Source organism: Caloenas nicobarica, chromosome 1 (assembly GCF_036013445.1).
Source record: "Caloenas nicobarica isolate bCalNic1 chromosome 1, bCalNic1.hap1, whole genome shotgun sequence".
NCBI classification, from domain to species: domain Eukaryota; kingdom Metazoa; phylum Chordata; class Aves; order Columbiformes; family Columbidae; genus Caloenas; species Caloenas nicobarica.
Genome location: NC_088245.1, coordinates 38503154 through 38530489, shown reverse-complemented (window position 1 = coordinate 38530489; position 27336 = coordinate 38503154). Strand labels below are relative to the sequence as shown.

The window sequence follows — 27336 nt, the reverse complement described above, 5'->3', positions numbered from 1 at the left end:
CCATCAATGCAGCACATTTCTTCCTTTCATTGCAGATTGGTGCTCTCTCCTCCCTCACATCAACGGTAAAAAATTGTTGCTCACCTTTTGTACAGGATCTGACTGGACCTAAACCGCGCACAAGTCAGTGGGACTGGCACTGCATCATTCCTCCTGTGTCTGGCGGGGTGCTTTGCAGACACGGAGGTGACAAAGCCCCTGCTCAAGCAGCTTACGCTGCACTAGAGGCATCAGCAACCGGCGCCGGGCCCTGCTGGGAAAGAAGACGGAGGGTCAGCAGCCACAGGCAAACGGAGTGCAGATTGCCTGGGCCATTTCGTGTAGTGTATCTATTTTACCTTTTTTTTTTTTTTTTTTACCACCCTCTCAGTTCTTTTGAATCTGATACTGTCCAAAAGAGTCGGGATGGAGGTTAGCGGTGGGAGGGCAGTCAAAATAGCAATGCCCAAGGGAAGATCTGGACGAGGCGGTGGATTAGAATCTCCTGATCTCACGGCGAGGTCGGGTGAGGTGGCGAAAGAGGACCGGCAGCTGGCACGCCGTCGGACACGCTCCAGAGAGGCAAGAGAGCTTTTTTCTTTTCCTTTCTGTAAAGTGTTTTTGTACAAATATAAAGCTGTGAGTGCGCCAGTGTGGGGGTTGGTTGGTTTGTGTTTTTTTTAACCAGGTGTCCAGTATTCCCCTGGCCTTATGCTCCACCAGCACCAAGTGCCCCGCACCACCGACTGACACGGGGATTCACACACCTCCCCGTCGCCCTTCCCCACATATACAGAACTACCGAGACAGCGCCGTTACCCCACCACACGGCGGGGAAAAGCCGCTTAATGTGGATAACGCGACGGCCCCGGCCGCTCAACATGGCCCCGGTGGCAGCGCCGTGAGGGGAGGCGCCGCGCAGGCGCCTGGTGAGGAGGAAGGAGGCGGCCTGAGTTGAGGCGCGCCGGCCTGGCCGCTCAGCCAGGGGAACGGCAGCGTTGGCGGCCGGGGTTCCGCAGCCCGCGCTCCGCCATGCCCGTGCGCTTCAGGGTGAGGCGGCGCTGGGCTGCCGGGCCGCGGCGGGGCGGGGGGTGTGTGCCCCGGTGGGCCGGGCGCTGGGCGGGCGGAGTCCCGGGGCTGGGGGCGGCGGGCCCGGCGGGCCCCTGCGGCCGGCAGGAGCTGGGGGTGCGGCCGTTTGTGCGGTGCCAGCGGCGAAGCTGGAAAGGGGAGACCCTTGTGCTGGGAAGCACCGGCTAATAAAGACAGAAGGAGTTCAGTCGTGTGGGTGACAGGGTTCAGGCTGTGTTCGTTCCCGAAACTTTATACACTTAAATATATTAAGTCTTTTTGCGTACTTTTTTGGTGTATGAAATTACTCCGTGCTTAGCAATCAAGTAGTTCTTGCTCTTCGCTGGGGGTGTGTTTGGAAGATGCAGAGCAACCTGCCAGCCCAGCCAACTCCTTGTTGGTGTTTGTCCCCTTGGAGACCTGTTACCAACAGGAGCAGGACGAGCACCCGTCTCTTGACAGACACCTCTCTGTTTGCTGCAGGGGCTGAGTGAATATAAGAGAAACTTCAAATGGAAAACCCCAGAATTTTGTAGCCCGTCCCCGCAGCAGAAATCCTTGTGGGCAGGACTTCGGTCGGATCAATTTGGTAAGCATTCCTGAAAGCTGCCCTCCTTGATTGCAAACCCTGCGCTGTCCAAGCTGTCCCTGGTAAGGATGAGCCAGGGCAGCACTAGGCCTAGAGAGTTTTGCTGTGATTCAGTACGTGGCCGCAGTGAACTGGTAGTGTTTGCCATTTGCGTGCTTTATACAGTTAAAATTATATTCCTGGTAATCATTTAGATTATGTTTTTGAATGCCCTATTCTTTCTGGCTACACTGAAACTTTCTTCTGATGCTAGTGGTATTTATATAAAACCTGAAAAATATGTGGTGTCTGACATGTGGCATAAGCTGAGTCCCAAACATGAGGCACAGATGCAACGTTAAGCCCTACAGGATGTGTAGAAAGGAGGCATTGGGTTACCTGTGGTGCATGGAAACGGTAAGTAAAATGCCATATTTAAGAGACTTGGGGCAAGGTTTAACTAACAGGGACAGCTAGCTGAAAAAAAAAGATAAGCAATAAACAGAAAAGCTTTTGGTGTTGTAGTCTGGGAGTTAGGGGTTGTAGACATTATCATGGCAGGAAAATGTGGGGTTGGGAAGTAGAAGACAAAGGAAATAGCATCTGGATTGAAAGGCCCGTAGGGAGTTGAGGAATAGGAGTAAGCTGGAGTGTGATGACAACTGCAGTGCTTTGAAAAGGAGCAGTAAAAAATAGGAATTATTGTAGTGGCACAAGACAGATTAACAAAATTGTGCAATTCAGTGCAACCACGCTATTCAGTCTGTGTAATTAGAGTCCAGTATATTCATTATATTAACTCCTACAATATGATAAGTGTTCTAAATTGCAGTCTAATAATTAAGCACAGGCCACTGGGAGAAGGATTTGTTTTTGGCTGAGATGCTAGACATTTTAATAAATAATTTAATCTTGCCAAAGATTATGCTTGGTATATATTACTGCTTTCTCCCATTACTGCCAAACATATATTTCTTTAACCTTGTTTTCCCTACCACATGGATCTGTGTCTGGGTACTTGTACTGAAGACTAAACACTCAAACATCAAAACATGTTAACTTATTTTAAAAATTGTAACCTATGCTTCTTTTCCAGTCAAACTAAACTGCAAATTTTACAAGACTTGCAATAAAGTCACGAGTTAGCAATAGAGCAGTTTCTCCTTCTCCTCACATTGCAGCAGTGTTTGTGTGCATGCTTGGTGTAGTTTTCTTACATATTTGCCTTTATTTTCACTCCCACCTATTTTCTGGCCATTTAACCACCTACATCTTCAAATGTCACTCTTGACACCTCATAGGACTTGCAGATTATTATTGATAATTCACTTGTGGTTCTTCCTGTTGAAATTCATAATTGGTAGTTTTAAGAATGACTTGAAAAATCATGACAAAAATTTAATAGCTGCTGGTGCTCTGAGTTCCTTCCTGCTACTTTGCCAGTGTTTTTCCACTGGAATTATTTCCTGTCATCTGTATGTGTAGTTGGACATTCAGACATTCCGTGTACCTTTCCCCATAGGTTGTACTGTCTTTCTACCTTGCTTTTTCATGCGATAGGAGATTCTCTCTCCTAGAAAGTGTTTCTTTCAGCCAGTCAGGGGCCTTCACTTATTTTTCATTTGCAGTTCAGCACTTTGCAGTTAGATTAGAATTTCCCACTTTACATGTGTTCAGTCATTCAGTCCTCTTCTTAAAATGGTGTGGTAATTTTATTTCCATTTGCGTGTGTAAAGGCCAGCAATTCTTTAAAATAACTGGATACCTGGTTTTGTTACATAGTCTTTTTACAATTTGGGAAATGTTTTGCTGTTTGCACACTAAAAGGTCACCAGCTATCTGAGCTGGTTTTAAATCGCAGTTGTATTAGATGGATAGGGATCTGTCACTGTCCTGTCACAGTTGGTGAGAACCTGTTTAGCAAGGTGTGTTGTGTGTGTGTAATGAGAAGTGTTTGTGGCATAACCAACTGCAGGTTGGTTATTCTGTATCTCTATTAACCACAGTCTTTTCACTGTGTTAATTCTGTTGTTGTTGTTGATCTCCCAGAATCAACTTGCAAAAGATTGTCCTGTGGCCATATTTGCTTTATAGGGTTTTATCCAACATGGTCCTGGAGCACCATGTTTCCGTCTTTCTTTAGTGGAAATGAAAGGCATTTGCAGATAGGAGAGAAGACAGGATTTCATAGCTGTGGCCATAATTCATAGCCTGTCATTGCTCAAATATACTGAAACAGTTTTTTCTAATGATCAGCTGTATGATAAGCTTGCAGTCTATTCTTGTAATAGCATGATAGTATGTCTTCAACAGGATGTTTTGTTAAACCTAATATCTTTTTCAGGAATCACAAGAGAACCAAATTTCATTTCCAAGAGAAGGGTACCTCACCATCATCCACAGATTTCAAAATCGTTTGAATGGACAGCAGATTGTGATTTGAATGACCAACTTGAAACTGAAGCTCTTAGGACTGCAGAGTTGCACACAGACCACAACAACAATGATGTGAATCAGGAAAAACTTGAAACATCAGAAGAACACAGACTCCCCCCAAAAGTTCGGTCACATTCGGTAGATTCTATAGGTGAAACAGCTCTTGCCCTTGCAGAAAACAGCATGAAGAGATCAACCTCTGCAGCGCCACTAAATCAAAATAAAGCATTTACATCTCCAAAAAAGGAATTAGAAAAAATGGGTAATGGGGTAAGGGAAGATTTTTTTTTTTTTAATTTATTTTTTTTTTTAGTTGACCACTATAAAAATTACTGATCTGATAGTTACAGTAATTTAATGCACATACACCAGCCTCTGATGTCTATTTCTCTCCTTAGTTCTGTGTTTTGATATTCTATATTTTAGCTTCTCTGTTAGGAGAACAGCGCTTTTGAGACCAGATTTTGGTTCCACTTGGTCAATAGGAATTTGTCCTTCATGTGCCATTGATTTCAGTAAAAAAAGGATTTAGCCAATAATATATAGACTTTTGGGGGTTGTTTGCTGTAATGAGAAAATGTACTTTGCATTCGTTTAATTCATACAACCAAAAACCAAACCATTAGTTTGAAAGTGTGCATTGAAAAATATCTGACTTGCAAAACATTGTAGGAAAGAGAAAAAATGGTGGGGTTGTTTTTGTTGTTGTTTTTTTTTTATGTTGTCAGCTTCACAGAGTCCTTCAGAAGAAAACAGGCATGAATATTTCATGTTCAAATACTTTCCCCAGAAATTCTGAATATCAAAGCCAATTTGTTTGGAAGAGTCCTCATGAAAAGTCACCAATACTTGCAGCTGAACAGGTAACTTTAAAGAATCCAAAGAGTAAATGAATGCTTTCTTTTATGTATCAGCACAATTCCTTACCTTCCAAGATTTCCTTTCTTCCTCTTTTGACAGTGGAGAGACAAACTTGCATGTTGTTATGTGGTTGTTTTGTTTGTTTGTTTGTTTTTTTCTCTCAATATACAAAAGTCAGTGTAATTAGATTTGTTTCCCCTGTGATTATTTTGGTCAGGTCTGATTACTCGTTCTCCTTATCCGTGGTTGTATTCCGTCCTTTCTAACAGGACCATTTTCTTCTGTTTGCATTAATTTTCCGTAGGAGCTCTAAGATCCTGCTCAATGTTACTTTTCATTTTTATAATTTTTTATGTTATCTAGTATATAGCTAATCAACAGAAGAATGTTCGGGTGTTCTGTATTGTAACAACATGTCTTGCCACTGAAATCATTCAGGTTTCACTATTTATTCTCATGGTCTTTTATGGGTTACCACAGTTTCTTATTCTCAGTCTCCATCTCTGTGCATGTATTCTTCTGAGCCCAAAGGTGCATCTCTGTAGTGTTTTTTCTTTGATGAGAACTGCTTATATTTAAAAGTCAAGTCTTCTGATTTTAATATACTTTTGTAGCATTTTAATACATCTCATGAGTTTTTAGACTTTGTAGGATTGGAAATGCTATTTCTAATCAGACTATAAAGAATAACTCTTTGAGACTGCGTTGTGTTTTCAATTCATTGTTACTGGCATCAGGACTTGGGACACTCAGTCCATCTTTTGGTCATTTTACAGTAAAAAATAGGCACTTCTGCTTTTACTTTGTCTTCACTAGGAGCATAGACGTTACTGGGATTGCTACAGATGATGCACACTCTGTTTTCACACACATGTAGCTGATTTGTTCAGTAATAGGTTTCAGAGGCGATAAATGTTGATAACTAGGATCAAACACTATCATGTATTTTTCTGTTGGTATGCCAACAGGTGGACTTACTGCAAGATGTTTGTTTTCCAGCAGTCCCTCATCCAATGAAAACTCACTGATATGCGTAAGAGTATAGAAGCCAAAGGAGCATTTGAGGAAGAGACAGGTCCCAGAAAGTCACCTTATGGAAATTTTCATAGAGAATTCAATTCGATACTATTAGAAATCAGTTTGATAATTTAATTATTGATGCTTGTGAACATTGTGCTATTTCAGAAGAAAGACTGTGAAATCTAAAATAAAAAAAATAATTTACAGCTTATACAGAATAAGAAGCTGTAAGAATAAGTTTACAGGCACTATAAATGCTTAGAGAAATAGAACTTAGAGAAAAATCTACATGTGTGTAAATGTTTGCACTTCTAAACTAAGATTAGAATTTCGTCATAAAAGTTATATTAATAAACTGATATTCTTTTGATTGCTGTGGGTATGATGGACAATACCTTTCCATTGATGAGATTCTGTGTAAATATCGAAGTTATCCAAGTTAGGTTATGAGTCAGACCTAAACTCTCATAGCAAAGCTGGGGAATTTTCCTGTGACACATGCCATGGTCTTTTAGTTCAGATCCCCATGAGGAGATGATACCTGACCACATATTAGGCAAATTCTCTACCTTGGTTTATAATGCAGTATTGATTGGAAAATAGTGGATAGCTCAAATTAGCCAAGCTCTAAGCATCCAGTTCTGAAACACAGAAGAGTTATCTGTTACTTGTGGCGTGGACACATAATGAGGACTCATAGGGAGGTTTTATGGCATACATGTTAAAAAATATGATCCTACATACAACTCTGAAGGTGAACTGTCTTCCCAAATAAACAAAACCTCTGTTAGTGAACTTTAATAAGAACAGTGTTTGATGACAGGTTGAACTGTGTCCGACTCAATCTGACAAAAATACATTTTAAAATGATGTTTCTCTTCGATCTGTCCTAGAAGTTAATTAGTCTGCACATGCTTTATTTGTACACGACTGTCTTTCTGCTCATATGTGAGTGTATTCGTGTGAATTGGTTAACTGATTTTGAATATTAAGCCTCAAGGTAAGCAAATCACACTGTTTCTTATTTTGTTTTCTTCCCCCCAAGGTTATTTGCAACACAAGCAAATCCATACCCCCATTTAAATCTTCTGCTATTACTTCTGAAACTGCATATGAGAGAAATTCCAAAGGTTCTCCTCCTGTTAAGGATCCACAAGCGAGAGGTGGTTTGGAAGAGAAAGAATTTCTGGTTTGTGAACAAATAAATATTTCCCTAAAAGAAGAGCATTAGTATACTTCTATAATTGTTATTGTTCTTGTCTGTAATGCAGAGGTATGTTTATTTTGAAATTTTTTTAGTTCTATTTTAGAGTTGTTACTGATGACACTGGATTCAGTAGTGGTTTTGCTATAAAAGACTGAAAATAACTATATGCTCTCTTTGCTCTTAGGGCATTCTGTAGTGAGTTCTGTAGTTTCTGTAGTGCATTTGTTCAGTTTACAGTGACATCTTAAGTGTGGGGGGTTTTTTTTGTTTGTTTGTTTGTTTTCCTCCTTAGATTGAAATTTTGCTTTTAGGCATTAGGATAGTTTCTGAAATCTGAATCTCTGATTTGTATTCTCATTGGTACCAGTGTAGTCTTTTGGTATGCAGGAGGGCTGGGTGGGAGGTGTGGAGCTTTTTGGATCTCATAAATCAGATATAGTGTGAATTAAAAAAACCTATTTTGATGTATGGAAGATGCCACAGTTGGAATTGATTTTCAACCAATAGTTGTTATTTGAAGAAACATGGAAGAAGAGTTACAATTCATTTCCTTTTGCCTTGATAAGTTGAAAGGTAAGTAATTGTGTTTAGCACAGGGCTGTAACAGGACGTTGTGTAGCCCGTGTAGACTCTTTGTTCAAAACATTGCAATGTATTTTATGAAAGTAATTAGGCTATCTGAGCTTTGGTCTTGCTGTTGGCTTGGACAAAGTTAAGTGGATTTTTAGGAAACATGGCTATGGCCATGTTACCAGATACGCTTAATTGTTTCAGGCTGAGACCTTCTAAAAATAGTTGGGAGCAATTTAGACTACATGACAGCTAACCTATTTTTCAAGGTGGACATAAGAATGTCTATTTTTGTAGCAAGCTGCCAAGTGTAGTGTTGTCTCAATTCCTGCAGGTTAGCTAACCATCCTTCAGATAGAAGGACTGCATATGAGGCTGTCAGTACCTATTTCTGTTCCCTGATAAAACAGAAGGAGCCATCGTCAGACAACACGTTCACTAGGACCATTACTGAGCAAAATGCACACTTCATATGGAGAGCCTGCAGCTCAGTTTAAGCCATTGGGACTTTTGAGGTTCTTAAAGATGATTGTTGGCTTGGAGGCTTTATAATTTAAAACTAAGACCTGCCCCGTGCTTTAAATCTCATCTGGGAATGAGGAATTTTATGTCCCCTTTTGCCTCTTTTAGCAGATGTAAAGAAAGCCTGAAAGGCATGAGGCTTTCAGAAAGCATTTCTTTATTTTTAATATTGGAAATTCAGTTTATGTTTTCCCAAGAGAGCTAATAAAGTGACAGAAGAGAAGGCATGAGAAAGGAATTTTTGTGAAAGTGTCTAAACCACTTTTTGGTTATACTGACATCTCTGAATATCTTGAAAAAGTTTTGGGGGTTTTGGTGGGCTTTTTTTTTTTCTTTCCTTTTTTTCTTGAATTTGAGTAATATCTGTGAAGATCTGTAGCAGAATCAGAAATCATGCATGCAGTTTCTCAGAGGACAAAATAAGTGAGGAAAAAATACCTTTGATGTGAAAAATGAACAAGTCAGTGTGACCCTTCATAAGCCATAATGGCAGCAAATTAAAAAAATGTCTTTTGGTTTATTATAAACTGGTTTATTTATTACTAATTCCAGAAATACATGTGTTAGGTCTTGCACAACTCAGGTTAGAATGCACAGATGTTGTATTATTTTATTTCTGCGTTTCATGTTGAATACATTTTGTAAAGCTTACAACTGAATGTTGCACTCAGAATCTTAGGTTGGGCTTTTTGCTAGTTTATTTTTGTATTAACAAAGGAATGTAATATTCTTGTTTGTATTAAATATGCAAAACAGTTAACACTAAAATTAACTTTTTGCAAAAGCTTGATGTCAAAAGGAATATGAGGGGTTTCAGATTGTTAGCTAATGTGATATTTTTAAAATTATATTTGCCTTAGAATAAGAGGGAAGAACCGTTTCAAAAGCCAGCAGAAGATGCAGCAAAACAAGGGAAATCAGAACAGAAACATCCTAAACAAAAAATTAAGCAACATATCGGTCCAAAGCCCCTCTCTTTACATACAAGTCGTGGGTATGTATAAAATAGGAAAACCTGCTGAATAGGTGTACCTAATGTGTAGAGCGGTGGACCATAGACCTTTAACCACACCATGGCAGCCCTGGAATTGAGCTTCCTTTGGGTGCATCTAAACCTATTGTTAATTTCCATCCCCTTCTCTGGGCAGCGAAGTGGAAGCTTTGTTACCACACTTGTCCAGTTGAACCTTCTGATGCAATAATAATATTATTAATAAATTTAACATGAATGGTATTAAATGGATGCAGTGCTGCTACTAAACGCTCAGCGAGTGCTTTGGAAGTTGCAGTCTACTCTCAAACTGCTCTCCTGTGCGCTTGATCCGTGTGTTAAAACTGTGATGATTGTACTTGATGTCTGCTTTTTCTACTCTGTACCACCTTCTGTCCAAGAGTAGCAAAAAAAACCACATAAGGTAAAGGGAAATGAATCTGTCCCATTTAGGGTAATCTGAAAAGCTTGGAAATGAAGTTCTGTGTTACTGAGGGCTCTCCAAGTTTCTTTTTCTTCTGCCACATACTTAACATTGCAGGAACTAAACTCATGTTTCCATTTTCTACACATCTGAGATATGCCAAGAGAAAATAAGTCTAGAATGGATGTACGCTTTAGAATTCATAAGTGAATCCATTTCTGTTGTCTTTGTGCTTAATGTATGTCCCAGTGATTGCTTTCATTCACGACTTTCTGGCAGTGTATTAACCTGTTAGATTAAAGATGGGAGAGGAGACTTAGCTAGGTCTGAATGCTGTTGGATATTGGAAGATAATTAGAAAGCGATCAGCCGAAGTACTATGAAATAAAATCGCTTTATGAAAAAGTGAGTGGATATAATGTAGTTAAAACCTTTAACTCTTTGGTTTTCGTAACTCTTTGTAGTAGATTTTAGTCAATTTTGCAGTGAGTAATGTGTAAAATTCTTGATAATTTGCTATGACTTTTTTCATTTAAGGACAAATTTCTGCCTCTTATGCCTTCAGCGTGGTAGCACAAGGCAAAAGATTCCAATACAGTCACTGGGCAAATAACTGTCAAAATGTTCAAGTTCTCCATATGCAGACAGGACTGTCATTTTGTGTGCAACCAGCATTGCATGGCCTGTTTTTGCAGCAGAATGACTGGGATCAAGACACAGCAGTGATTTGGTTTTTGAACTAATCCGTTAGTTTTACAACCAAAACCGAAGGAATTCTATCAAAGAAAGGACCATATGGAAAGAAATTTTGAATATAAAGAGGTTTATTTCCTTGGTATTTTTTTTTTTTTACAAGGTGCATTTTATTCTCTGACTTCTGGCTTTTATGATCTATTTCTGAAGAAGGGCTGAAAAAGAGGGCTTTTTCACCCAATGCTGAATGAATGAAAATCAAGATTAGTAATGTTCTGAAGCAAGATTAAAATAAAAAACCTCTTTAGATTTAAGCTGATAAATCCGAAGTTCAGTGCTTAAGGACTTGAAGTATTGCTTATTGCCTGCTTTAGGTTAGATGATGTTAATTTTTCTGTGTATGTATGTGTGTGGCAGAAGGGAAAATGAATCCATCTTTTTTGAGTACTGAGGCCTTTTGAAGGTCAAAACAAGTAGGACATAGATGAATTATACTGACTGTTGTTCTAGCAGTCAGATGTTTCCGGCCCCAAAAGTTCACCTCACCCATATGCAGAGCACTTTTAGAGTGAAGTTCATAGGAGCAAATGTCTCAGACATATTGGTGCCAAACCAGGCATTTTTACTTAAATGCAGCTTCATCAGTGACTTAAACCAGGGTGCTCCACTTTGCATTGAAGTAATTAAGGCTTATGTGTGTATTGTGGTCTACTCATTTGATTGTCAGGGCAAAAGCTTCTGGCAGAAGAGTTGTGAGGAAAAACCAACAGGAGTAACTACTTGAAGAACCACCAGCTGTGAACGAGGTTTTTCACAGCTTGCCTAGTTGTGTTGGTATGGATGAGCTGTGTTTCAAAGCATGTGTTTTTCACATCTCAGCCTGGCATTTGAGTACAAGTATACTTATCATTGTTGATACAACTTTGAAAGTGCTCTTAAGGAGTATTCTGGTTATCAAGCTTTGTTCTTTCTGTCTTTTTTTTCTCTCCCCATTCTTGATTTCTTAGGAAGATGAACACTGAATATAGGTCAAAATTTTTGTCTCCAGCCCAGTATTTCTACAAAGATGGAGTTTGGTCTCGTATCAGGAGTAAAGTTCCCAACCAGGTTAGTGTTTTTAAAAAATCTGAAGCCCCACCATGCTTTATATTTTGATTCTTGTATTGAAAAAACTTTGACTTGTGGTTGTTTATAAGATACAGTTTTGAGATTGTAATGCTGATGACTCAAGCTCCCAAAGGTGAGTATACAAAGAAGATTAGGTTCTGACAAGCCAGTGTAATATATAGTAAGAGAAAAAAAAGAGACGAGATAGTATGACTTACAATATATTAATGTGACATGCAAAGTGAGGGAGGAGCTTTGTTCCCCTTACAAATCAGAATCATCCAGAACAGAGTCTCTTAGAGCAGATAATTATAGCGTTGATGTTCAGCCTAGTTGTAACAAGCATATTTTTCAAAACGTGGAGTTAGATGACAGGAGATTCCAAGGAGATAAAAGGAAAAGGCCAGGTCAGCTTGATAGCTGAGATCAGTTTATTAGCTTGCTATGCTGAATCCACTCAAAGCAGTAAGCTGAATTCAGTCATACACAATACAAAATCAAGAGTTTCTCTTGGAAGTTTCAGCCAGTCTAAGTATTTTCATGTAGTTTACACAGTAACTGTGAAAAGTATTATACTGTATAGGATCTCATTTGACAGAACTGTGAAAATGCTGACCAGCTTCAGGACCATAGCATTTCTGAACAGGATTATTGAGTATGGTTTCCTAAATTAGTCAAGTAAATCAAAACCATTAACAGTGTGCTAAGAAACCGCTGGAGCTAGTTCTGCAACTGTCAGATTTCACTGATGTGACTTAGGCTTCTCCCAGCTGAAAAAGGGAGCCTTCATGAGACACTGTGTTGCTAAATTTGTGGCAAATACTTGGAAATGTGTATGGCCCTAGGGTATATTGGGCTTTGAGATTTTGCAAATGACGTTCTCTGGGAATTGCAGGAGTAGTGTGGTAGCAGTTTTCTGTTTTCTTACTGGACTTGATCTAGCAAGTTATTTTATGTCTCTTTTTAGGCAAAAAGAAATGAATATATATGAAATACTGAATGTGAACTAGGTCTCAAAGTTTAAAGTATATCTTAGTTTGAGATAATTAATCAGATTTTGTGTATGCATGCATGAGATAATCCATGCTGTGAAAACAGACTCATGAGGATGTTAGAGGACTAAAACAAGTAATATTTTTATTTTTATGTGTATTGATACATGTATTAGACTTAGTCTTACCATCACTAAGGCTGTGATCTAAACTCTTGCATGCAGCCTGACTGTAAGCAGTGTACAGAATGTATCCATGGAATATTATGTCATTTTTTTGATGTGTAAGGCTTTTGTCTGGAGACTGGATGTTGCATGAGTAGCATTGAAAACAGCTGGGAGCAGTGCTCAGCTTCAAGAGGAGCTGACTGGGAGGCAAGTAAAGGGAACGGGACATGTCGCCTCCAAGTAGGTTGTGTTTGCAGCACAGGCAGCTGGGAGGAGTCACTGCGGTGGGGTCAAGGGAGGGAATGAGGAGGCTGTAAGGGGAAGATGAATGTTCTGCTTTACCAGGCAGGATCCTTTTTGGGTTGTGTTTGAGAGATGTAAGAAGGACATATATACTGCATTTAATTAGAGCATGTGAGAAACCAAGAAATTCCCACATTGTAGAGATGTGTTTTGGATGCATCTGACTTTTCCGTGGAGATTTTCTTGCTGACAAGGGAATTGTAGAGGAAACTAGAAAGTAGTCACTCTGGAGTAGGCATGAAGAATTCAAAAAAGAATTATTAGGATTTTTAGGACCTTCTAAATGAAGGGTTATGCTGCATAACTGGAAGAGCCAAATTCATTTCAAGACTATAATAACAAATGTTGTATTGCTTACAAATGTGCTTAGATTATGTACACATTTTTATGTATACGTACCTACACTAGATGCTAGTATGAGTTCATGTAGAACAGACCGTTATAATTGGAATTACCTGAATTTCCCCTCTTTCTATTAGACTTTAAATCACATGGCTGTGAGCATGTGTTATAGTTTAACCCAGCCAGCAACTAAGCCCCACACAGCGGATCGCTCACTTCACTCCCCTGGTGGGATGGGGGAGAGAATCAGAAGGGTAAAAGTGAGAAAATTCATGGGCTGGCATAAGGACAGTCTAATAGGTAAAGCAAAAGCTGTGTGCGCAAGCAAAGCAAAAGAAGGGTTTCATTCACCACTTCCCATGGGCAGGCAGGTGTTCAGCCATCTCCAGGAAAGCTGGGCTCCATCACGTGTAATGGTGATTTGGGGAGACAAACACCATCACTCTGAACGTCCCGTGCTTCCTTCTTCTTCCCCCAGCTTTATACGCTGAGCATGATGTTACATGGTGTGGAACATCCCTTTGGTCAGTTGGGGTCAGCTGTTCCAGCTGTGTCCCCTTCCAGCTTCTTGTGCACTCCCAGCCCACTCCCTGGTGGGGTGGGGTGAGAAGCAGAAAAGGCCTTGACTGTGTAAGCACTGCTCAGCAGTAACCAGAACATCTGTGTTATCAACACTGTTTCCAGCACAAATTTAAAACATAGCCCAATACAAGCTACTCTGAAGAAATTTAACTCTATCTCGGCCAAAACCAATATAGTATATCAAGCTAACTCTGCTAGTAGACAAAAAATAATATTTAGTTTGTGTAAATGTGATGCTGTGTGGGATTTGTTCTGTACGGAGTTTTTTTAAATTTCCTGTTGTCTTGTTAATGTTTCCATATATATCATTGAGGGTTATAATTTTTCAAAAAGAAGTTTTTTTGTGGATGTAGTGAAAACAAAGAGCAATACTAAAGCTTGGCATTTTCCAATTTTCAAGACAAGTTGGAAGAAAACCAAGGTTAATTCTTTAAACCTCTGTTACTACAAGAATAAAAATCCTGATAGACCTGATCCTTGGCCAGGCTGCTTTTTTTTTTTAGATTTTTTTTTTTTAGCATCCATCAATATCTTTGTTCTAAGAACTACAGGATGGCATCCAGCATGGCTAGAATAGTAGGACTGAATAAAATATTTCATTCATGGTTGACACATAGGAAGAATCTAGCCATTTGAGAAATATGTTAACAGCAGAGTAATGCAAGTATGCAAAACTTGAAAAAACTGTCAGGCTCATTTGTTTTATTGTAGAACAACAAAGGTACTTTGGCCATTCACAGTATATGCTGCCCAACAGTCCTTTTGGTTTCTACATGATTCCATAGCTGTTCCCGTACTAATGCACTGACATGAGGAGAAATGCTGTTCAAACCTCTGCGTCTGATGGGTTGTTGAAACTCAACCCTGCTGAAGGTGCCTACAGAACATCTTTTGCGTAACTGATTACTTGATAAGCTCTGCTGATTCAGTCTGGTTTGCCCCTTAGTTAGGACCACACATGGGTAACTTTAGGTCCAAAGCAGACTTTCTGAAGTTCTGAGCCCAAACAGGCAAAGACCATAATAGAATCCTGATATGACCTTAGCCTTAGTGACTACTCCTAAGCTGCTACCCTACAATAATATATTATTAAGGGTTGCTTTTCAGCAGTCTAATGAAAAAATCTCTTTGAATTATGGTTTTGAAAAATTAATGCAGGCAGTTCATAATCACAGTAGGACTCTCTGGGGCCTTTGTCCTGCTGAAATAATGCTGCTTGCTGAGTTGCTCAAGGATTCAGTTGTCCTTTGTACTTCACAATTCACTGGAGACATAGTATTCTTCCTTCCCCTGCAGTGTCCTGTTGCTCTGGATTTATATTCTTTCTGATGTGACTATCATAATTAATTTTTTTATTCTTCTACTCAAAGTGAATAATCCAGTAGATCACTTGCACCCCAAACTTTAAACTCTCCTCTTAAAATGACAAGTATATACTTTTAATGGGCTATTAGTTGGAAGTTTAGTGGGTCAAATTGCAGGATATTAGCTTATGTGAGCTAAGTAGATTTCCATCTGCCACATCCAGATGCTTTTAGTGGATTTAGCAGAATTTAGCCCACTTAGCTCTGTTCCTTGCAAAAAGAATGATAGGAAGTCTAGCATGAAAGAAGACTAAATAAGAAAACTTATGAAAATGTGCCAGAGGAGGTGTCAGTATTAATTTCCTGCAGTTTGACAAAATACTTGTTTCCTTTGAACCATTTCTTAGTGAGCCAGAATTCACACAACAATATCACAAAGTTATTTTTGAACATCTAAACATGGGAGTTTTGTTGTTGCTTTTTCTTCCTGCACTTTGTGTTTGGGTCAAGGACACAAGAGAGTGTGAGTGTTGAAATAGTTTTAACCATGAGAGGGTTTATCAGGTTTTTTTAAGGGTAAACCTGACATCTCATTCTTACAGTGACTGATAGCCTAGAAGGAATGATTTTGATATTATGTCTTAGATATAGTAGCACCAAGAGTTCTCATGTAATCATCAGCTCCTCACTGAGATAAGATTAATATAGATAGAGATAGTTGCAGTGTTCATAGCATGCAAGCTCAGTATTATTCGTGCACATAGATCTGGTGACTTGAAATAATCATAAGTGAGTGTGTGGTGAATGTATTTTTGAGTGTTAAGGCTCAGAAATGGAAGTTAATTTCCTCAAGCCTTGCAAAAACTGGTGAAATACCAGTGCTGATGTATTTGTTTTACAGCTTTTTACTGAATCTCAGGGAGGCAGCATAGAGCTATGTTGACAGGTTTTTAATATTAAATTTCTTACTTAGACTGAAATGAATTTAGAAGGGCGATAATAACAATACATTGTTGAGAGAAAAGTAAGAAATTTTAAAGTAATTCTGTATTCCTCTCTTTAGGCATCTCAAAACACCCTAAATTCCATGTGGTATATGGAGGTTGGTTACATCTAAGTTTCTGTTTCAGTATTTGAAGCACTGTGGCTGAGTGCTGATGGAAAAACTAGAATCAAGCTGTAAACTTATTCATAGTGGCTGCATAACTTTTCGTGCTCTTTGAATAAGTAATTGACAATTTTGCTTTGGCTTCATGGCTCAGACATGCTTACTAAATACACACTTTTGTTATTTTTGCTTTCCTTTTGTTGCACTTACTGCAGCATGCAATGTTTGTGCTGTGGGTGGCCGTGGATTATGAGTAACTTGCCTTTCTCCTTTAGCTGCCATTAGCTAATGCAAATATATTCTAATATTGTAGCCTATTAGTGGACTTTAAATAGACATACAACTTATGAAACCTTGATGTGCAGGTGAGAGAACTTCGAGAAAGAGCAAAGGCTTACAGGCAACAAGTAGAGGGAACACACTTTTCCCGATACCATCTCAATCAGATCCTGTCTGATAATAACAGTCTTTGGGATGTATCTTCAAATTCCAGTTCAGAAGAAGGCATCAGCAACAACATCAGAGCACTAGATCTTGCCGGGTAAGGTTGACGTTCCTGCCTATTATTCTGCAACTTTGAAACAGAACAAAATACTGAATATAGGCTTAGCATAGCTGTGAGATCTTGGACGTTTGACTGTATTCAAGATGTGATTGGACATAGTGCTCAATAATCTCATCTAGGCTCCCTTTCACCATGAAAGGTTGGACCAGGTGATCTTTTGAGGACCCTTCCAACCTGGGCTATTCTACAATCCCATGAATGTAAATTCTCTGGAACAGATGAGGGCATTTACCTTTTCACAGATTCATCATTTGATATGTGCTCGAATTGAAAATGAGACCTGGTGGGGGTCAAGTCTTCTGAAAGAAATGTTACTCCATTATAATTCTCCACAAATGCATATTTAGTATGGCAACTTTAGTCTCATCAAGTCTAGAGGAATTTTGCACTGAGTCTTACTGAAGTAGTGTTCTTTGCACTGAAATGATAGGAAATATGTTTTGCCCACTCAGATTTTCATCCGTGTTCTTGTCAGGATTAATTGATAACCTTGTGGTTGAGTCTTAGACACCATTTAGTTCTGAACTTAGGAACTGGAATGGTTTACATCCATTTTCTCCTTTCTTTGAAGGCCATCAGAATTGGGAGATATTAAATCCTTTGCTAGGAAAATCCAGAATTAATATTTTAGTGAAATGTACAGACAGTTGTTGCTGAAGCAAGAAAGTAAAAAAAAAAAAAAAAAAAAAGTCATTTGTGTCTTCTCTGAGATCTGGTATTTAAAACCAGTGCCTTGGATGCCTCTGCAGTCCACTCCAACTGCTGTGTGCGCACTACTAGTCTTGTGTGTGTGAGAGAGATCTACCCATTTGCATGACTGTAGCTCTAATAAATGTTAGAGAATGACACAGAAAAGAGTATTTATTACACTATAATGTGTGATATTAAGTATGGCATAAGTTTTTTGGTTTACTAGTTTGGGGTTTTTTGCCTGTGAAATACAGATCCTCTTACTGATCTAATTTCTGTGCTCCAGGCTAATTTGCATTGATTTATGTGAGCAGTTGAGAGTTTAAGACTTTCAAGACTTGTGCCTAAAGAGGAATCTTCTAAACTACTTGGCTTTCAAAATTGTATCATCAGACAGTCTCTACGCACGGAGCTTGTTATTTTTGAGCACTTCTGATAATCTAACTTGTTATTTAAATTGGAAATAGAGCTCTAATTTTACATTCCATTTTTGGAAATGGTAATCCAGAAGGAGTTTTCATAGAATCTAGTATGAAAATGGGTTGTGCATGAACATCAGTTAAAACTTCAATAGAAATTTAACCGTACATCCTGTTGACTGAGACTTTTTAATACCCGAGCTGTACTTTTGGCAAAGGACTGAACTGGATGAATGTGTTCTATATAGACACAAGTATATCGTGCAAATCAATGGTATGAAACACTGCTTGCTCTGTTACCTAGAGTTTCTGAAAAAGAGACTGCACCAAGCCCCAAAATGCTGCAGCAACTTGACTCCAGAGAACAGACACAGCAGGACAGCACTGAGAAGAAAGACACGTCAGATGCCTTAACTGTTCCAGTCAAAAGGCGTTTAGTTTGGAGTGAACAAGAAGGAACTGAAGAAAGAGAGAATCAGCAAGCAATAGAAGAGGAAGAAAACCAAAATGAACAGGTTACAGTTGTGGCTCAGGAGTTAGAAGAAAACAATAAGCATGCCAATGAAGATAAGAAAATTGAAGGGTAAAACTGAACATTTTTGTGGTGTATATATATATATATATATGACTTTTTGCTCTAACATTTCAGAAATTTGTAGGATAACTAGTTTTTGTTTTAAAGCAGATTTACCTAAGAGGGTGTAAGTTGGTCTCTTTTGAGACCGCATCTGGAATATTGTGTCCAGTTCTGGGCCACTCAGTTCAAGAAGGACAGGGAACTGCTTGAGAGAGTCTAGCACAGAGCCACAAAGATGATGAAGGGAGTGGAGCATCTCCCGTATGAGGAAAGGCTGAGTGAGCTGGGTCTCTTTAGCTTGGAGGAGACTGAGGGGTGACCTCATTAATGTTTATAAAGGGTGAGTGTCACGAGGATGGATCCAGGCTTTTCCCGGTGACAACCAATGATAAGACAAGGGGCGATGGGTACAAACTGGAACACAGAAGGTTCCACTTAAATATGGGAAGAAACTTCTTCCCAGTGAGGGTGCCAGAGCACTAGAACAGGCTGCCCAGGGGGGTTGTGGAGTCTCCTTCTCTGCAGACTTTCAAAACCCACCTGGACACATTCCTGTGTAACCTCATCTGGGTGTTCCTGCTCTGGCGGGGGGGTTGGACTAGATGATCTTTCGAAGTCCCTTCCAATCCCTGACATTCTATGATGCTGTGATTCTGTGGTGTGACACAGCTTTTGTTTTTAACAGTATGATAAGGAATGAGAAAGTTCAAGACCTTGAACTGATTGATGGAAATGGATGTATCATTAAGAATACTGGATTTCTAACTTGCCAGACAGAAGTTTGTAGAAGCACGAACAATTCTAATGTTTTTTTCCCAAACTTTAAAATTTGCAGTGTGGGCCTCTCGGAACAGACTGTTCGTTACACAGCAGCCAAGTGTAGTGAAAATTAAAACTCAGGATTTACTCCAAATTGTCAGCGTAGGATTGATAGGACTGAGGGACAGAATACATGCTAATCTTGTGCTTAAGCACCTGCTTTTCTTAAAAAAAATGGTGGGCAAAGATAAAGGACTTGGGAGAAAAAACAACTAGCAACCAGTAATCACTGGTGATTATGTTACTGAGCACAGATGGGAAAAAGGTGGAGGGGTATTCAGAAAGAACGACAGATCAATTCAGTATGTGTATAATACTGCATTTGACAGTTGAAAGATTCAAATTATATCTAGTTACAGAGTCTCTGGCTTTTTACTATGCACATTTGGCATACTGTTTTTGGTAGAACAATATTTAAGTTTGATAGAGATTTAAATCTGAATAACTTTGGCCCTTGTTACCATACCATCTAAGCATTTTGTATTCCCCATTGGGTTTTAACTTTGGTGCTGCAGCACAAATCTAAAGTGAGGAACTGCAATTGTCTCTTTCAAGGATAATATCCTGGATGCAAAACCCAGGCAAAGAAAGGTTGAGATGCTAGACTCAAATAGAAATTGAATGCAGGCTTTCAAAACTGTCATCCTGAAAACCTTCTTAAGTTTCTGTCTAATTCTAGAGGTCTAGTTCATAGATGTGTCTCTATTTGAGGCTGAAGATTTTCTGTCATCCTGCAATGTGGCTTTGTGTGTTCTGAGATCTGCTCTGGACTTGGCTGTGCAGAACACAGAGCAGCTTAAGACTGACACGTTACCTAAGCCTGCTTGAGAGCTAGAAATGAGGAGTTCTTTGCCCAGGTGTCCAGAGCACGTGTCCAGTGTGCACTGACAAGACCAGGTTCCTTGCACAGTGTGGGTATGTGGGTATACCGCCACCACCTCCTTTAGAAGTGCATCTGGAGGAAGGAGACAGAAATAGTAGTGCTGATTTATTTGATAACATGGGGGCTAGAGCGGTTGCATAAATGTGGGATATTTGGTTTCAGTTCTGCCACATTGACTGAAAAGAGTCAAACCACCTCTAAGGTGGTAACCAGGTTCCAAGTTTTTTTGGCTGAGTACCCTTTACAGCCCTCCTGTTGAGTCTCTGCTACTGTGCAGCAGTATAGTCAAGGTTTGTTGGAACAGAGGCAGCCTGGATTTGCAGCTTGAGACTGTTTATGCATTTTATCCAGTTACATAAAAAAATACAGAAACTGAGGCTCGGAGGCTGGAATCCAGGACTCCATATTGCAAGCAGATGTTTTAGCCACAGGGTGTTGGTGTTTTATGGCCTTAACTGTCTTGCCTTAGGCATTGTTGTAGGAATGTAGTAGAAACAAAAAGCTGGAGTGCAAGACTCCTGAGTCCTTAGCTAATCCTTTAATCATTTCCCATTTTTTGCAGTGAAGATGCCTTAGTAGTGAATTCTTCTGCAGCTGCGTCAGATTCTTCTTCTGTGTCCTCGAGGACAGGCGGCAGGCTTCCTACTCCAAAGCTGAGGGCGCTTGGTGGAGCTCGGAGGACTCATCATGATCTCACTACCCCAGCTGTTGGTAAAAACTTCTAAATGCAAAGCAGTATTTCAAGAAGTAAAGAAAAAAAATACATGTATGAATTAATTTAGTAGGTTATTTAAGGTAATAAAGCATTTTTCATCTTCTCTGCTACAATAGGAGGTGCGGTTCTAGTGTCTCCCCCTAAATTCAAGTCTTCATCTTCACCACAGAGAACGCAAGGTTTAGGAACAGATCTTTCTTCAGCTAAGCAAGGTGCAAGAGAATCTTCAAAAAGAAGGTCATTCAGGGTGAGCCAGTAAAGAGACTTACCATTATGCCTTTTAGGAATGTGCTTTTTAAGTGGTTGTGAATAATTTAATAATTCTTTTTATTGAGTCGTCATTTACCATTCTAAAATTTTCATCATCTGTGACTAAAAAAGGCTGATGTCTGAATATATCATTTTTTGAGGGGTATCAAGCAAAGGAACTGAAACTATCGGAGTGAGATTGGATGAGCTCAATTTTGGCTTTTTATGCTAAATGCACAGAATCTGTTTAAAAAACAAATGCAGTCAGGAGGTGTTGGTTTCCCCATTTACATTTACTGTAGCTTGCCACTGGCATAGGGCACAACTCCAGATTTCTTGACTTGAAAGAAGTTTGAGAAGGAGAGGTTGGGTGCCTCTGTCCAAGACAGGCAAATGTGCCATAATAGTTTCATTCTCCCTTTACTTTTGTGTTTCTTTTACTTTGCAGCTTGCACAGTTATAATACTAAAAGAAAAGTAGAAACATTTAGGAGTTGTTTAACTGTCTTGCTCTCAAAATTGTGGTCTTTATGTCAAGTCATGCTTTGTCTGTGCTCTACAAATACAGCCTAGCATTTCACTGCATACATGCTCTGTATTAAGTTGTGTAATAGAAGCAGACACAATTGCATGAGAAGTCAGTTTTGTTGGTTTAAAATTTAAGATCACAGTGTTTTGCTGGGAAGAAAATAAACTTTTGGTTTGACCTGATTATTTTACTTTCAGACCATGTTAAACACTTGTTATTAGGAATAGGTTTTATTTAAGCCATCTCACAAGCTTGAAATACTTATTCTCTGGTACACTTGTGAGAAGCGTAACAGTGTAAAGCCAACATTTACTCTTTATGTGAGGATCTGTACTGGAAGGCTGTATTTTAGCTGTTGTGGTTTTGTGTGTGTTTTCTTTCCATTGCTTTCTTTCTATTTCTATTTTCTTTCTTTCTATTTTTTAGCCTGATGTGGAAGTGGAAGCTGTTTCACTCCTTACCTCTCCACCTGCTGGGCTGGGAACTTTGGATCCTCTGCCACTTAGGCGGGATCAGTGGCCTCTGAACAAAGTTTCTGATGGGCAAGTTCCTCTTGCTCCAGCCCATCAAGAGTATTCCTCTACACCTCCTGTGCTGAAGTCAGCCAAAAGCTGCTCTGTGCCTTGCTGGAGTCCCTCTCGTTGTATTCAAGGGACCCTCAAGGATCCAGAATTCCAGCATAATGGTGGGTTTTTTGTATTAACTGTCTATGTTAGAGCGCTGCAGGATAGAAATGGCTGCTGTGCGGTGCTGAGCTTGCTGCCTTACAGGCTCTACAAAGAACGTGTTGTTTGTAAACAAAAGCTTTTCTACTAAGTGTTTAGTCTTGCTGAGGAAATGTGCACAACTCTCCACTTTAGTTTCAGATTCCACTAATATCGTTGTATTCTAGTGGTCTGTTGTCTAATTCTGCCTTATTAATTTCAATAAGTGTTTACTCATTATGAGAGTAATTTGGTTTAGCATGAACAGTTGTGATTTTTAATCTTTAGGCTACAACTGGATGCTGTGACACTTTTCCACCAGGAATTACCAACCATGATGTGTAACTGGGGACCTTTATAGTGTGCTATTATTTTGCAGGAGTTGTGGATTTCTGAGAGATAAGCTCCTTAAATATTTCTGCAGGATATGGAAACAAAAATTGTCTATAAAATATTATTGGATACCTAGAAATGCCATTTCTTGGCTGAGGAGGAATTTGCGCTAGAGCATTTAAAAGATTTTTTTAACAGTGTTTAGGGGCACTAGGGTCATAAATTTGATAAAGAAAAGAATCCTTCACCCCTTAGTTGAAGTTTATGTTCTTAAGTCTCCATTCCAGAAAGACTTTCTGTAGGTGCTTAAGGTCCTACCATTCTTGGTCCTTTTACTATAAAGATTAGCTAAACTAAAATAGTATTTCCATTCTAGAATGGAATAAGTAGTTGTCAGGTTAAGTGGGATGGTGAAATCCAGAGATTTCCTCGCAAAGAGGTGCTGTGTTCCAGCTCTGGGCCTTGAGTGAAGTTCACTAAGCAACTTGTAGCATCTACCAAAGGAAGGTGTCTTGAGAAAAATACAGTGGAGTAAGTTTACCTCAGCTTAGTGTAAGGAGCCTCCTGGAGCTTTTGGTATGTTTGCTATTTATAAGATTCATGTTTTGGAAATAATGTTGTAACATTTTAAAATGTTATGAAATGAAATATTATCCTTTGTCTATTTTGACATGATTCAAACCTGTGCCTTTGACTTTTTGTCTTAGGGAATGTTGGCAATCCAAAACCGAGATCTTTCCAGTTAGTCCTTCAGGAAAGAAACCATAATGATGAAGGTATTTCTTGTCCCGAAGTGTTATTGTATATCATGAGTATATTAGGTAGATTAATTTTAACTTTTGCACTAATGTGAGAGGTTTCTGAATGTGGTAAGTAATACTGGTGTAGTGTTCTCATGAATAACTGCTGCATTGTTTCCTCAAAACAATTTGAAAATGTTTATCCTAGTAATCCGAAGTATGTTTCTGAAGGTATACTCTAGTAGGAATAAACCCTTAAATGTGGCTGAAAATAAAATACACTGGTGTGGCTCAGTGTGGTTACTATAGCTTGCTAAGTTCCATACCTAAAATTGTTTCCTCCCCACACATTTTTTAAGCCTTTGTTGATAGCAACAGAAGCAAAGTGCAAAATAATCACAGCCCAGGTTGCATCTGGCGTAGCTTTGGATGCAGTTTAAAAGTTACCAAAAATGTTAAGATAAAGATTTTGCTTGTGAGACTTTGGCACCAGATCTGCAGCATAAAATGATTTATCTGAATTTAATTTTGTTAAACTTGTTCCTCTGCTCATTGTATTGAGGGTACTTATGGCATCCTGTTGTTCTGATTGCTCTTCTGGCCTTTTTTTTGTTTACTGTAAAGTTACTCTGGGGGAGCAGCCAGTGCACAGGCCACCAGTGCATCTTCTTGGTCCTTTGTGGGCAAGACACAAATAAACTCTTTTAGTAATGTGAGTCAATCAAAGGCACTGTAGTCTAACTAGCTTGAGCTGCTATACATTATTTCTTAGCATGGTATATGAAGTTGAGCTTGGAGTGTTGCTCTGCTAGTTGTAATCACCTGTATTTGGTTTAGATTAGAGTATGGGCAGAGCAAGCTTCTATCTGATTGCAATTTATTTATAGATATACACCAAAGCAACCAAAAGCTTTTTTTTGTACCTCTTAAGCTTGTTTGCTCCTTGGTTTTAACCAAGGTTCAGGCCGATTCTCTGTTTTACTCATTGCAGTTGGCTGGAAAATGTGTGGGTTGTGCAGATGGCTCAGCCAAGCATCTGTTTGTCTACATAAAACATGCAAAAATCCTATAGTACTCTGCAGCTTCACACAAGCTTGCTGCACACAGGTTAAATGCTGTAGCTGCTGTTTCTTTTTCTTTTTTTTTTTTTTCCTATGAGCTGAGTGATGATGATGAGTGGTGACCTTTCAGAAACAGATGCAATGCGCCAGCTCACAGATTTTTTTTGTATACCCATATTTGTTCATGTACATACAAACCTGGGAGTTATTCCAATGACATGCATGTGTGCAGAAGTGCAGTTAGCAGTTTTCTCATACATGGGCATATAGTTGTTATGCATAGTGTGTGAGCCTGTTATGGGCAGTTTGGATCACTGTATTTCAAGAATTTAGAAATGCTGAAAAGTTAATTGGAACACTGACAAAGTACAGGTCCTGTTGAGACTGAGTTGTGGAATTTTTGTTTTGTTTTGGTTTTTGTTTTGTTGTTGTTGGTAGAGGAGGCTGGAAAGTAGTGGCACAATACTTTTTAATTTTTTGCAGTAGCATGAGTGTAATTAAGGTTGTTTTTCATAGACAGCATCTTGACAGAGCTGTAGCAACATTTTAATAATGATGTTAAAGAAATAGAATGTTGTGCTTTACCAGAGAAGCAGAATCCAGGCTGCTTAATTTTAAGAGTGCAGCTGGGTGTGAAGTGGACCCTGTATTCAAAAGCTAGACCTTTCAAAAGTACATTTTTAAAGCATGCTCCATGCTGTCTTTGTTTTAAACTTCCTGTTTTCTTCAGAAAACACATTTCTTTTAACAGCTTGTGACACACTAGCTGGTTTTGGCACAGAAGGGCTCTTTCAGCAACACAGATTCTGATATTTTAGTCATATGTTATTCCAAGGTTGACCACTTTGCTAGAAGTGGTGCGTTGCTTTCATGAATTTGTGATTATCAGAGCCTAGTCTGTGCAGAGTTCAGTGGCAGAGGAACAATTTCTGAGGTCTTCTGACACAGCGTAAATGCAAAGATGACTTAGAGAGTTGGGCAATTCCCAGGTGACAGTAGTGATCTCATTCTGGAGTTTGTCAAAGTCGGACATGTAACTCACCTAAACTTACTTAGCATCCCAGTAGCTTTCTAGTGAGATTCTTCTCCAGCATGTCAGTCACCAAGTAACAGAACTAAAGTGTATTGTGGTACTATTTTAGAATCCACTGTGAAAGAGGGCATAAAAATATTTGCACTTTCAAAGTCTGCCATGAACACCAACTGTGTTTGAAAGTGCATATTTAATCTTCCTATTTACTTTCTCCCTTATTGCTTTCCCCACAGATGACAGGCTGTCTCAGATTTCTGCCCGCTCAGCAGCATCTAGTTCACTTGCGTCTCAGATACTGGAACGTGCTCAGAAGAGGAAGGATTTCTGGGGCAAGACATAGTCTCTCCCACCTGTTGTATAGAAACAGTTCTGTAAAATTATTTTTTATAGTTTGTAAAAAAATGTGATTGTAGATACCAAGCAGCATCCTTTCACTTATCACTAATGTGTCCCAAATTTCAGGACTTGCCATCCCAATTTAAAATTTTAATATTTAAACCAGTGTTGAAAATGTCCTTTATATCTGAGAGTTATGTCTTAATTCACTATGTCGCAACAACCATATGAGTTGGTTATTTTTTTTACAGTGGCATTTCTTGAAACTGAGACAATTATTTTTTTTAATGCAACCTGTGTGTTACTTTTCAAGATATTCTGCTGTAGTCATACGGTATGACCTGGGACAGTATTCAGGGGCAACATCATTCACCAGCCACCTCAGCTGCTTGATTTTACCCACCTATCTTAAAGGCAACTGTGGTATATTTGTTTATGTTACTATATGAATTGTCAGTACAGCACAGTGCTGTAACAAAAAGTTACTTTTACTAGTTACTGCTTTTAACCTGTTACCAAAAATTCTTACTATTTCTTAATGAAGTTTGTCAGATGTACTTATGTGAACATTTTGTGAGTAAGACCCATGTTTAGTGTTAATTTCAACTTCTCTAGATAAAGCAACCTCAGCCACCTTAACCAGTGGCTTTCCCCAGCCCCACTTCAAACTCAGGTATTCAGGCATAGTTGATCTCTTAAACTCAGAAGAATGTTTTTTCTTGACTTTGACATTTTAATTATGTCTCCTTCTAGTTGCCTGTTTCTGGGAGGCTTGAGCACTGTTATGATTGTCACAGTGAAAAATGTTTGTGATTTATGCTGACAGCTGATTTTATCTTTCCAAGCAATGCGAACAAGTTGATGTGAAGTAGAGGAAATAGGTGGCTAGCAGCCAGTTTGATTCTTCTTGTGTGGCTTCAAGCTTTAATATTATTTCATTTGTAAATTCTATACAAGAACAATTTGAATTTTGTACACGTTTGCTTACATTTTAATTTTGTATACAATTATGTACATGTTTGCTGAAAATTTAAAAAAGGGTTGGTTGATTTTTTTCTATTCAAGTTATGTCAAATAAATTGGTAGAACCTGTTATGTTGGCACTCGATGTTTAGTTCTTTGTTTCACCTGTTTAGCTGGAACACCTATGGGCTTTTGAAAGACAAGATGTTAGCTCAGAACTGGTCTTTAGAAAGAATAAGTTACTAAACCTAGATGTGTTTACACTTGTAGTCCTGACTGTCTACAGATACTTGGAATCATGACCCAGCGCAGGTAGGTGCTACATGGGCTGTGAGGCTCCAGTGCCCAGTCCCCAACACATGAGGTGTTGATTTAAAGAGTGAGTGCGATCCAGCACTGATCATGTTACGAAACAGCATCCACTTCTTCCAGAAATTGTGCGTTGCAGTAGCTTCCTACCAGTGGAGCTGTTTAAAG

General features: G+C 39.1%; 1 protein-coding gene across 2 annotated transcripts; it reads left to right on the top strand.

Annotated features, from left to right (window-relative positions):
* Nucleotides 1–930: 930 nt before the first annotated feature.
* Nucleotides 931–26930, top strand: MDM1 (Mdm1 nuclear protein). 2 transcript variants are annotated; one of them, XM_065640155.1, is made up of 15 exons: nt 931–1029; nt 1531–1636; nt 3960–4321; nt 4780–4914; nt 6978–7121; nt 9092–9225; nt 11347–11446; nt 16200–16238; nt 16610–16785; nt 18223–18501; nt 20760–20908; nt 21029–21159; nt 22116–22374; nt 23434–23502; nt 25794–26930. In XM_065640155.1, the coding sequence occupies exons 1-15, from the start codon at nt 1012–1014 to the stop codon at nt 25898–25900; spliced, it is 2208 nt and encodes a 735-aa protein (XP_065496227.1). In that variant the 5' UTR covers nt 931–1011; the 3' UTR covers nt 25901–26930. The 2 variants fall into 2 exon arrangements, with proteins under 2 accessions (XP_065496227.1, XP_065496235.1); XM_065640163.1 differs by lacking the exons at nt 931–1029; nt 1531–1636 and having other exon boundaries at nt 4240–4321; nt 4842–4914.
* The last annotated feature ends 406 nt before the right edge of the window (nt 26931–27336 follow it).

Excerpts from the sequence above, each read along its gene's own strand:
- MDM1 (XM_065640155.1), top strand. Across the intron at positions 9,226-11,346 it reads TCTTTACATACAAGTCGTGG|GAAGATGAACACTGAATATA; the intron begins GTATGTATAAAA and ends TTGATTTCTTAG. Across the intron at positions 16,786-18,222 it reads AGAGCACTAGATCTTGCCGG|AGTTTCTGAAAAAGAGACTG; the intron begins GTAAGGTTGACG and ends TCTGTTACCTAG.